We start from the raw sequence: 12,540 nt of genomic DNA, 5'->3' as shown, positions 1-12,540 counted from the left end.
TCTGACCCACTGGGAATGTGACGAAATAAATAAAAGCTGAAATAAATAACTTTCTCTACTATTATTCTGACATTTCATATTCTTAAAATAAGGTGGTGATCCTAAGAGGGAATTATTACTAGGATTAAATGTCAGGAATTGTGAAAAACTGAGTTTAAATGAATTTTGCTTAGGTGTATGTAAACTTCCAACTTCAGCTATATGTAAAAGCGCTATGTAAATCCAATCAATTAATTATATGAAATCTCCAAACACACTCCACAAAAGACAGATTTTTAAATGCAAAGAATATGGCTGCATATAATAACTCATTTCATAAGAACTTTATTCTCATAGCATGCTAGACAGACTGTGCAACATAGGAGCTATCTGTCAACTCCTCTTAAACAAAACATTCTATAACCCTGTGATTTCCTTAAAAGCGTTTTGTGGTGCAATCAATCACATCTTCAAAAATGCAGATTTTTTTTTTTCAGGTGTCTGACAAATTTATAGACATCTTTAGACTACACAGAGAGAGTGCTTTTCAAAGCGCTGTTTTCAGAGTGGCTCTTTACAGCTTTAGCATTTTATTTGTCATTGCCTGCAATTTTGGCACAATGAACTGTACATTTTAAAAAAACTTACTTTAATGTACTAATGTCGGTCTTTAAAGGGGGGCTGAACTTGGTTTCAAGTCTCATTAGGAAATGCGACAGAACGGTTTCGGAGGCGTGCTTTGATGTGGGTTACTCGTCTTGTGTTTGAACATGGGAAGTATTTGTACTTTTACTATGCCAAAACAGTACAGTTACATTCACTCACCCTTCTAGATAACTTGAACCAGTCTAACCATGTCTCGAAGTAGTCTTGCTAGTAAGTTAGCCAACATCTTTCACCAAGTCGCTTCAGCCGCCTGGTGTGCAACTGTGGCAAAATTGGGTTGACTTTGGATTGCCTGTCTGTGGAGCTAGTTAGGGACTGTCAATAAATTACACAATGTAAATGAGACAATAACTTCATGTTGCACACCTGTTCTCTTTAAATTATTTCAATATTTGTATATTCATTTCTAAAATGTATAGTTGGTTTGATGTCAAGTCATTGAAATTTGGAGCTATTGATATTTTTAAATGTTGTCCCATGTACATTGTGTAATTTACTGAAGGTCCCTAACTAACCCCATAGCGATATCAAATGTCAAACCAAATTGACCATGGGCATTACGATCTGGTCCTGTGCAGCTGCGCTCTGAAGTGATGATTATTTGGGTGCTGCCAGCTGTGGGCAGGATGAAAATAAACCCAATATATGTACCTAAATTAGTAACTCCTGCAGTCTTCAGTATATAACTGGCCTGTACAGTAAATGATTACATCTTCTCTTCAATAAGAAAAGCAGGGGGGAAAAGTCCTTACAGTACATACAAAACAATGTAAGGAACAGTGGTTGGTACAAGTACTGTAAATGGGAGGGCTTCAGAAGTTGAGTGGGCAAATATTCTGGAAATGGAATGATGCAATCATTTAGCCTGGTTCCAGATCAGTATGTGCTTTAGCAAACTCCTCTTATGATTGTTGTCATGAAGCACATACAGATCTGGGACCAGACTATCAGTCATTAGCTCCTAGAAACCTCAGTAAGTCAGTCTGACGTTAAAGCCAATTTTCAGCACAATTTTAAGAGTAAATCATCTTTACCTTTCCTATCCCATTCCTTCTAGTGGAGACATACAAGTTACAACTAAGTCAGTTATATTCATATAGATTCTGAAAATTAAAAATAAATGTAAAGGATGTGACATTCTGCCAGTATAGACGACTAACCTGCTATAGCCTGGGTGCTGATATGTTTGTTTTACTCTATCATTATCATGCCAACATTAGAAGCAAAACCAGACTGCCATCCAAGCTAACACTGCTCTGTCAGAGATCAAGCATCCACCTCTTCTGTATCCTCCTTCTTGTCTTTCTTGACCTCCCCCTCCCCTGTCTCGCTCCCGTCCCTTCTGCGCTTACGGTTCCGAGCGCTGGCCTTGGACGCCGGCAGGGAATCCATCCCCAGAACCTTGTGGATCTGACGGAACGCCAGCAGTCGCAGAGCATGCTGGAATCAGAGACGAGGATCAGTGGACTTCAAACACATTCCATTGTCACACATATCAATGGGTAAAAATCAAAGACGAATGGAGTGTAATTAGAGCTAGCATAATGACTAGGGGTTTAAGTTAGAGGGATATGAGTGTACAAAACTTTAACACCTGCTCTTTCCATGACAGACTGACCAAGTGAATCCAGGTCAACGCTATGATCCCTTGATTGATGTCACTTGTTAAATCAGTGTAGATTAAGGGGAGGAGACAGGTTAAAGAAAGATTTTTAAGCCTGTAGACAATTTAGACAATAATTGTGTGTGCCATTCAGAGGGTGAATAGGCAAGAGTAATGTAAGTGCCTTTGAACAGAGTATGTTAGTAGGTGCCAGCCAGGCGCACCGGTTTGTATCAAGAACTGCAACGCTGTTGGTTTTTTCATGCTCAACAGTTTCCCATGTGTATCAAGAATGGTCCACCACCCAAAGGACATCTAGCCAACTTGACACAACTGTGGGAAGCATTGGAGTTAACATGGACCAGAATCCCTGTGGAACATTTGACACCTTGTAGAGTCCATGCTCTGACGAATTGAGGCTGTTCTGAGGGCAAAAGCTCAAGAGGTTGCAACTCAATATTAGAAGCGATCTCAGTGAGATTGAAAGAGGAGTCGCAAAGAAACATAGGGGGTTTAAAGGTTGTGTGTGTGTACACACACACACACACCTTATCCATGATTTCTTGACAGAAATTCATATTCAATGTCTTCTGTACGCAGCACAGTTTCCCAGTCTAAGATGGTAGACCACCAAATGTTAAAGTTGATTATACCAATCACATGGTGAGAGTGTGGTAGTGAGCATACCTGTGCGCTGGCAGTAATGTCTTCCCTGGCTTGTTTGGTCATGCTCCACAGAGCATCGGTTTGGTGTTTCTCACAGGGGTCCAGCAGCCCAGGACCGTCTAAGAAAGAGGAACACAAAATCAGTACACACACACACTGATTTGTTTAACACTTTTTTGGTTACTACATGATTCCATATGTGTTATTTCATAGTTTTGATGTCTTCACTATTATTCTACAATGTAGAAAATAGTAAATATAAAGAAAAACTCTGGAATGAGTAGGTGTCCAAACTTTTGACTGGTACTCTCTCTGTGTGTGTGTGTGTGTGTGTGAGTAAGAGATAGATATAATATATATCTATCACACACACATCCTACTGCCACATTATTTAGATTGTTCCACTCACTGTTTACATACCACCTCTTTGTACAACTTAGTTCATGTTCAGAGCTATGTTTACCACTGACAAAGCACATTGTACGGAGCAAACTGCAAGTTTCCCCATGGACCCTGAATGACCAGTGGAAAGCACTAGAGAACAAAGGTGCTCCAAGTGGGTCAAAACAGAGCTATTTTTTACATTTGTAATTTAGCAGACACTCTTATCCGGAGCGACTTCCAGTAGTGCATACATTTTCGTACTGGTCCCCTAGGGGTATGTATCAAACCCGCAACCCTGCCATTGCAAGCCATGCTCTACCAACTGAGCCACACGGGATCAATATGATGTGGGGGTGATCCCCCCCCCCCGGCCTAACAAATAGATGTGGGGTGAACCTGGCCTAACTAATAGATGTGGGGGTGATCCCACCCTGCCTAACTAATAGATGTGGGGTAAACCCCCCCTGGCCTAACTAATAGATGTGGGGTGAATCCCCCTGGCCTAACTAATATATGTGGGGTGAACCTGGCCTAACTAATAGATGTGGGGGTGATCCCACCCTGCATATCTAATAGATGTGGGGTAAACCCCCCCCTGGCCTAACTAATAGATGTGGGGTGATCCCCCCCCTGGCCTAACTAATAGATGTGGGGTAAACACCCCCTGGCCTAACTAATAGATGTGGGGTAAACCCCCCCTGGCCTAACATATAGATGTGGGGTGATCCCCCCTGGCCTAACTAATAGATGTGGGGGTGATCCCCCCCCTGGCCTAACTAATAGATGTGGGGGTGTTTCCCCCCCCCTGGCCTAACTAATAGATGTGGGGTGAACCCCCCTGGCCTAACTAATGGATGTGGGGTGAACCCCCCTGGCCTAACAAATAGATGTGGGGGTGAACCCCCCTGGCCTAACTAATGGATGTGGGGTGAACCCCCCTGGCCTAACTAATAGATGTGGGGTGAACCCCCCTGGCCTAACTAATAGATGTGGGGGTGAACCCCCCTGGCCTAACTAATGGATGTGGGGTGAACCCCCCTGGCCTAACTAATGGATGTGGGGGTGATCCCACCCTGCCTAACTAATAGATGTGGGGGTGAACCCCCCCCTGGCCTAACTAATAGATGTGGGGGTGAACCCCCCCTGGCCTAACTAATAGATGTGGGGTGAACCCCCCCTGGCCTAACTAATAGATGTGGGGTGAACCCCCCCTGGCCTAACTAATAGACGTGGGGTGAACCCCCCTGGCCTAACTAATAGACGTGGGGTGAACCCCCCTGGCCTAACTAATAGATGTGGGGGTGATCCCCCCCCTGGCCTAACTAATAAATGTGGGGGTGTTCCCCCCCCTGGCCTAACTAATAGATGCGGGGTGAACCCCCCTGGCCTAACTAATAGATGTGGGGTGAACCCCCCTGGCCTAACATGTTCAGAGCTATGTTTACCACTGACAAAGCACATTGTACAGTGCAAACTGCAAGTTTCCCCATGGACCCTGAATGACCAGTGGAAAGCACTAGAGAACAAAGGTGCTCCAGGTGGGTCAAAACAGAGCTATTTTTTACATTTGTAATTTAACTAATAGATGTGTGGTGATCCCCCCCCTGGCCTAACTAATAGATATGTGGTGATCCCCCCCCTGGCCTAACTAATAGATGTGGGGTGATCCCCCCCTGCCTAATGAATACTAAAACTCCTTCACCTGGCAGTAGGATGCCAGTAGCGATACATTCCAGGACCCTACGCATGGCTTCCCCTGGGCTGAGGGGCCCTGTGGCACTGCTGATGGCCTTCTCTACCAGCAGCTCCATAGCCTGAACACAGGGAAAGGACACACACACACACACACACACACACACACCACGTAAGACACAATTCACACAATCGAAAACATCAATTATCATCAACTAGCTTCCTTAGAAAATCTCAACACTGAGACAGAACATCCTCACCCAGGATGACATCTTGCCCCATGTTGGCACTCGCTGGCAAAGATCCCGTAACACTCTAATGATGATCACACAGGACTGAAGACCATTGGCACGAGCCTGTAGATGCCACACACACACACACCAGTACAGTGTTACACAAAGGCTAGCCTGGAGTACTTTGTAGTTAGCCTGAGTCCCAGATCTGTTTGTGCCGTTTGGCCAACTCCATTGCTGTCATCGTCACGATCCGGGACTCCAGCTAGTTTGAAGTGATCCATTGTACATATTGTCTTTACCTGGAACCACTTGGCGTGTCTCAGAGCAGCTAGGTATTCCAGGCACTTGTTCTGGTTCAGAACATCAGCAGGGTCTTTCTCAGGCACCCCTAGAGTAGGAGAGAAAGGACACACTGGCTCGTTGATTACTGATCGATCACTCATATGACTGTCCAGCAGTGCCACCTACAGTTCTGTTTCACATAGATTTATGGGTTATGGCCCAGTATTAACAACAGAGAGATATTTAAATATTTAAGTGATGGCATTGGATGTGTTGATTAACAAAAGATGACAAACAGGATAATTCAACAAAATGATTATGTCAGACTGTCTTCCCACAAATCTTTTCCATGGTAAGACAATGTGCCTACAATGCATTCAAGTTGGTAACTCAAGGAATTCTGTTTTGGGACTTGATGTTCTTAATGCATTCATTGCCATGTCATACTATTTATCCATAGACAGACATATTGAACTGAGTAGACATATGGAATGCCAAATGGTAACTTCTCAGTCATTTCACAAGATAAGCTACAGTAAGCAGTACCATGGGGCTTTCCATACTTCCATGTTCCTAGAGACTGTTGTGGCAAAAGTGGTAGACATTACCGCAGGGGTGGACAAACTACAGTCCGTGGGCCGGAACTGGCCAACGAGCCTATTCAATCCTGCCCGATGGAGGTTTGAGTAAAATATGTGTGTGTGTGTGTGTGGGGTAAAAAAAAAAAAAAACACTTCAGGCCACTCGAGCATCTAAAACCAGATAGAAAGTAAGTAGAAATTATAAACGGACATACACTACCGTTCAAAAGTTGTTTCACTTAGAAATGTCCTTGTTTTTGAAAGAAAAGTACATTTTTTGACCATTAAAATAACATCAAATTGATCAGAAATAACCATAAAACTTAATTAAAAAGTACCCGCAAAACACCAGTCTCAACATCAACAGTGAAGAGGCGACTCTGGGATGCTGACCTACTAGGCAGAGTTTCTCTGTCCAGTGTTCTTTTGCCCATCTTAATCTTTTCATTGGTCAGTCTGAGATATGGCTTTTTCTTTGCATCTCTGCCTAGAAGGCCAGCATCCCAGAGTCACCTCTTCACTGTTGAGACTGGTGTTTTGCGGGTACTATTTAATGAAGCTGCTAGTTGAGGACTTGTGAGGCGTCTGTTTCTCAAACTAGATAGTCTAATATACTTGTCCTCTTGCTCAGTTGTGCACCGGGGCCTCCTACTCTTACTATTCTGGTAAGAGACAGTTTGCGCTGTTCTGTGAAGGGAGTAGTACACAGCGTTGTACCAGATCTTCAGTTTCTTGGCAATTACTCGCATGGAATAGCCTTCATTTCTCAGAACAAGAATAGACTGACGAGTTTCAGAAGAAAGTGCTTTGTTTCTGGCCATTGAGCCTGTAATCGAACCCACAAATGCTGATGCGCCAGATACTCAACTAGTCTATAGAAGTCCAGTTTTATTGCTTCTTTAAATCAGAACAATAGTTTCCAGCTGTGCTAACATAATTGCAAAAGGGTTTTCTAATGATCAATCAGCCTTTTAAAACGATAAACTTCGATTAGCTAATACAACGTGCCATTGGAACACAGGAGTGATGGTTGCTGATAATGGACCTCTACATAGGCGTACAGATATTCCATTTTTAAAAATCAGCCATTTCCAGCTACAATTTACCACATTAACAATGTCTACACTGTATTTCTGATCAAATTGCTGTTATTTTAAATGGACATCAAAAAAAGTGTTTTTCAAATACAAGGACATTTCTAAATGACCCAAACTTTTGAACGGTAGTGTATATATTTCAAATAACTGCCATTTTTCAGGCCCGTAAATTGCTTTTGACAAACAATTCGGTCCGTAAAAGAATCTGCGTGTCCCTCCACAAAATTTGGTAATCCCAATGTGGCCCTTCAGCAAAAAACATTGCCCACCCCTGCGTTAGATCCTCTGGTACAGGGGGATATACATGTACATACTGTATGGTTGTCTAGGTCTGCTGATACAGGCAGACACACTGATCAACAAACCCAAACACAACTTAAGCAATGGGAAATATAATTTGTTTTCCAAGTAGTGTATACAGTAATAGAAAAAGGTGAAATCAGCTCAAATAGGTGAGGGAGTGTTTTACATCTCACAATGGTTCTAACAGTGTGCTGCACTGCATCGCAGCCTAATCAATTCATAAATCTCGTCCCAACTTTAATAGAGACCATTGTGTGGGGATAGAATTACACTCCAACACCGTGTCAACCAATACTTTGATAATGCCGTTTCAGTTAGCAGGCATGAGAGATGGAAGTGTGGGAAGGTCATGGGACCTTGTGAAATCCCTTAGCAACTATTAACCAATTACATGACAGAAATAGACATGGCGATCAATGGTAACAAAATAAAGTCATTATTTAATTTCAGAAAAGTGTTAAATGCACCCTTAACCCTGGGCATCATCTTCACATAGCTCAGTACTCAGCTCAGTACTCAGCTCAGTCATGGGGCATATCTGGGCATGTTTAGAGAAACATACACAAAAACCTTAATGGCATAGAAAGGTCGGAGAGCCCGGCTTTAGATTTCCATATCAGACAAAGTGAAAAACAACTCGACTACTGGTACTACAAATAATGGATAAATTAAAACAAGAGACAGAAACAAAATGGTGAGTCAATTCACTTCATATCATCGGTGTCCGGGATGGGAGAAACAAAAGTATTATTCTATGATATCTACCACATTTGGATGAAATAGTCATTATGTGCTTGGTTAAAAGTCCCATTTTAGTTTTTTTTTGTTCAGCTTGAGGTTTGGGGGACACACAGTGCATTTATTGGACTGAAAGCTTGGCTTCTCTAACCTTTCTCAGCCGCTTTGTCTCCTGCCTTTTCCTCCTTGTCAGGGGCAGGGTCCTCCCTCATCAGTGGCGAGGTTAGAGAGATGGTGACCTGCATTTTTGGCTCCTTGCTCGAAAAAATCACGATGTTGGCTTCCTCAGGGTGAGCCTTCACCTCATACTGATCTTCAGAAAATGGCTGCCGGTTAAAAGGACACTGGATTACTCACTACAGAAGAGGGGGTTATCTTTATGGACTGGGGGGCAGGGGAGATTAGTTTGATAGGGCACTGGATTAATGTATTTGGCCCCAGATATTCAAATAATTTCTTAATAGCTGCATTTAGCTTTTAAAAAGGCCAATTTAGATAACCTTGTGCTAGTGGACAAATGCAGAATTATAATTTTTTTTTTTAGACGGTGGTTGTCAATACACGGGCACAAATGTTGTTTTTAATCAATGGCTTTATGTAACCTTAGGGGAGTAAATTTTAACTATAGCCCCACTCTCTCTGTAGGGTTCAGGTGTCATAACCAGGCAGTGGCACTAAAGATCAGTCAAATGCACTACTAATGAAACACTTATTGTAGCAGAACTTCAGGAGGGAGGAAGGAAATGCAACACACACCACAGGTTTAATCTACACCTGGGCTCAACAAGTATTTGTTTTCTTTCAAATGCTTTGAACATTTAATTAAACCTGCTTGGAGTGCCAGATGTGCAGAATTTGCACTTGTATTTGATTTGTTTTACCATTTCATTGTTTCCATTGTGCCAGACAAGCTCATAGCTCAATCAAGCGCAGCCAAAGTATTTGAATGAAAACAATTACTTTAAGCCAAATCTGTTTGGTATAGGTCCTCTCCTTAACTGTTTCGTTTTGAATAGCCTTGATGTCCATCTGTATCCACTCTCCTTTAATAATTAATGATACAGTGTGATCTTCCAATTAGTTCCTCCTTCAGTGTTGGTGCCGATTTCTTTCACTTTAGCCCTGATGACAACCTCACGACATGAAGTCAAGCGTTGTGGTTCGTATTTAAAATGATCAGATTTCCTCTGTTGTGACACTTTGCCTAACAAATATGAGGGGGGGGGGGGGGCTGCTTATAATGATTGATGTGATTAATATTTCTGGTGTGTAATCCAACTGTATGTAGAAAATCCCACCTCCAACACATAGACAGTGGATCCCAAAAGACAGTGATTCCACTAAAGGAAAGCTGTCTGTGGTCTTACCGCCATTTCTTTGGGCAGCTGCTCAGCAATGTCCTTCAGCAGAGAGAGGGTGGGCTTCTTGGCAGCCAGCAGAATGAGCTCCACGTTCCTATCCCCATGGAGCAGCAGGCCCTTGGCCAGGATGCCCACCCTCATCACCCCCTTCAGCATACGGGCCGCCTGGTTGTCCGGTCTATACACCAGGGATCAGAGGACCAGCAGGAATGAGTAAAGAAAAAGCTACAGATCAGGCTACATGCCCATGGCCCACACCACGAGGGATCAGCGTCACAGAACTTTCAAGTATAAATGTGTTGTATAGAACATGGTGTGAATGATGTAGTGCACTAGTACAGACCCATACAGCTCTTACCCTTTCTCTCCAGCATCAGCCTCTGTAGCAGCCGAAGGAGCAGCCGACGGAGCAGCCGACGGAGCAGCCGACGGAGCAGCCGACGGAGCAGCCGACGGAGGCTCTTTCTCCAGCAGGGAGACAGACACCAGTTTGAGGGCTCTCTCAGTGTGGGAGACGATCCTCTGCACCGCCTGCAGCTCCTCCTCCACAGGGTAGATGGTGGAGTGTTTGGCCATGATGTGGCGGTCGTCTGGGGAGTCCGGCCGACGCACAGGCTGCTAAGGGGAAAAGAGAAGAGCTCAATGAAACCAGGTGCCCTCTTAAAACTAGCCACTTCTGGAAACAAACAGAAAAGCTAAAACACCAGTTTTTTTCTCTATTGATCAAGTTCATGTAAATGATTGATTGAATCATTGATTCTCACCAGTAGGGGGGGAACTGGCATGCCGGGCCGGCTCATGAGTGGAGGGGGGGGCATCATGTGCCTCTGCTCCCCCCAGTACAACTGCTCCTCCTCCCTCCTCCTCCAGTACATGTCCTCCTCATAGCGGCTGGCAGAGGACACACATACAGAACAGGATTATTAAATATTCTGACTGGGTAGATTTTTCTGCTGAGATACTCGTCTCTGTCAGGTGAAAATGCTGATCAGGAGATAGGGAAACATCTTTGAGACAGTTAGAAAGCAGTTTGCAAGATTATGCAGGGGGAATCAAGAGAACTTCTTGATCAACAGAAAGCAAATTACAGACTCCTTTTTCAATCTGCGTATTCCCTCAAATCTCAGTTGTCTTGAGTCTGCACAGAACTTTCAGGACCTAGAATCAATGGAGAAACTCAAGTTTTTAATCCTGTATCTATTGGACACATTCACAAAAATAGTTATAGCATCTAAACCCTCAAGCTGCATAGCGGACCCTATTCCAACTAAACTAATGAAAGGCAGGCCAAGCACCGGAAGTAGCTCTATGTTGAACATAATAAATGGCTCCATATCCTCCGATTGTGTACCGCAAACGACCACCCCTCATCACTGTCAAAAGCACCATAAAACAGCCTCCCGCGTGGCGCAGTGGTCTAAGGCACTGCATCGCAGATGCCAGCAGAGACTCTGGGTTTGAGCACAGGCTCTGTCGCAGCCGGCCGCGACCAGAAGGTCCATGGGGCGACGCACAATTGGCCTAACGCCGTCCGGGTTAGGGAGGGTTTGGCCGGTAGGGATATCCTTGTCTCATTGCGCACTAGCGACTCCTGTGGCGGGCCGGGCGCAGTGCGCACTGACCAGGTCGCTAGGTGTACGGTGTTTCCTCCGACACATTGGTGCAGCTGGCTTCCGGATTGGATGCGCGCTGTGTTAAGAAGCAGTGCGGCTTGGTTGGGTTGTGTTTCGGAGGACGCATGACTTTCAACCTTCGTCTCTCCTGAGCCCATACGGGAGTTGTAGTGATGAGACAAGACAGTGACTACTAACAATTGGATACCACAAAATTGGGGAGAAAAAGGGAGTAAATGTTTTTTTTTTTAAAGAAAATTAAAAAAGCGCCCTAAAACACTTCAGCGAGCAGGCCATTCTAATCGACCGGGCCCGGGTATCCTGGAAGGATATTGACATTCCGTCAGTACAGGATGCCTGGGTATTCTTTAAAAGTGCTTTCCTCACCATCTTAAATAAGCATGCCCCATTCAAAACATGTAGAACTAAGAAAAGATATAGCCCTTGGTTCACCCCAGACCTGACTGCCCTTGACCAGCACAAAAACATCCTGTAGCATTCTGCATTAGCATTGAATAGCCCCCACAATATGCAACTTTTCAGGGAAGTTAGGAACCAATATACACAGGCAGTTGGGAAAGCAAAGGCTAGCTTTTTCAAACAGAAATTTGCATCCTGTAGCACAAACTTCAAAAAGTTCTGGGCCACTGTAAAGTCCATGGAAAATAAGAGCACCTCCTCCCAGCTGCCCACTGCACTGAGGCTTGGAAACAATGTCACCACCGATAAATCTACAATAGAGAATTTCAATAAGCATTTTTATATGGCTGGCCATGCTTTCCACCTGGCTACCTCTACCCCAGTCAATAGTTCTGCAACACTCACAGCAACTTTCCCAAGCCTCCCCATTTCTCCTTCACCCAAATCCAGATAGCTGATGTTCTGCAAAAATCTGGACCCTCTCTAAAATTACCCCTATTACTAGCCTGTTCAACCTCTCTTTCGTATCGTCTGAGATCCCCAAAGACTAGAAAGCTGCCGCGGTCATCCCCCTCTTCAAAGGGGGAGACACTCTAGACCCAAACTGTTACAGACCTATATCTATCCTACCCTGCCTATCTAAAGTCTTCAAAAGCCAAGTTAACAAAACAGATCACTGACCATTTCGAATCCCACTGTACCTTCTCCGCTATGCAATCTGGTTTCCGAGCTGGTCATGGGTGCACCTCAGCCACACTCAAGGTCCTAAATGATATCATAACTGCCATCGATAAAAGACAGTACTGTGCAGTCGTCTTCATCGTTCACCAACTACTTCTCAGACAGAGTTCAGTGTGTCAAATCGGAGGGCCTGTTGTCCGGACCTCTGGCAGTCTATGGGGGTGCCACAGGGTTCAAT

General features: G+C 44.2%; 1 protein-coding gene across 4 annotated transcripts in view; it reads right to left on the bottom strand.

Annotated features, from left to right (window-relative positions):
* Window positions 1-308: 308 nt before the first annotated feature.
* LOC110500115 (zinc finger RNA-binding protein) overlaps window positions 309-12,540 on the bottom strand; it is a 31,788-nt gene continuing 19,556 nt past the window's right edge. For 2 of the 4 annotated variants that reach the window (XM_036961390.1, XM_036961486.1), the window contains exons 11-19: window positions 10,353-10,479; window positions 9,947-10,206; window positions 9,595-9,766; window positions 8,379-8,553; window positions 5,526-5,614; window positions 5,251-5,346; window positions 5,001-5,112; window positions 2,936-3,033; window positions 309-2,085 (exon numbers count right to left, since the gene is read on the bottom strand). In XM_036961390.1, coding sequence (XP_036817285.1) covers window positions 1,912-2,085; window positions 2,936-3,033; window positions 5,001-5,112; window positions 5,251-5,346; window positions 5,526-5,614; window positions 8,379-8,553; window positions 9,595-9,766; window positions 9,947-10,206; window positions 10,353-10,479 — 1,303 coding nt within the window. In that variant the 3' untranslated portion in view covers window positions 309-1,911. The remainder of the gene's footprint in view (window positions 2,086-2,935; window positions 3,034-5,000; window positions 5,113-5,250; window positions 5,347-5,525; window positions 5,615-8,378; window positions 8,554-9,594; window positions 9,767-9,946; window positions 10,207-10,352; window positions 10,480-12,540) is intronic. The other 2 variants (XM_036961439.1, XM_036961542.1) reach the window with 1 other exon arrangement.

This window comes from Oncorhynchus mykiss, chromosome 1, assembly GCF_013265735.2.
Source record: "Oncorhynchus mykiss isolate Arlee chromosome 1, USDA_OmykA_1.1, whole genome shotgun sequence".
NCBI classification, from domain to species: Eukaryota; Metazoa; Chordata; class Actinopteri; order Salmoniformes; family Salmonidae; genus Oncorhynchus; species Oncorhynchus mykiss.
This window is presented reverse-complemented; position numbering and strand designations above follow the sequence as displayed.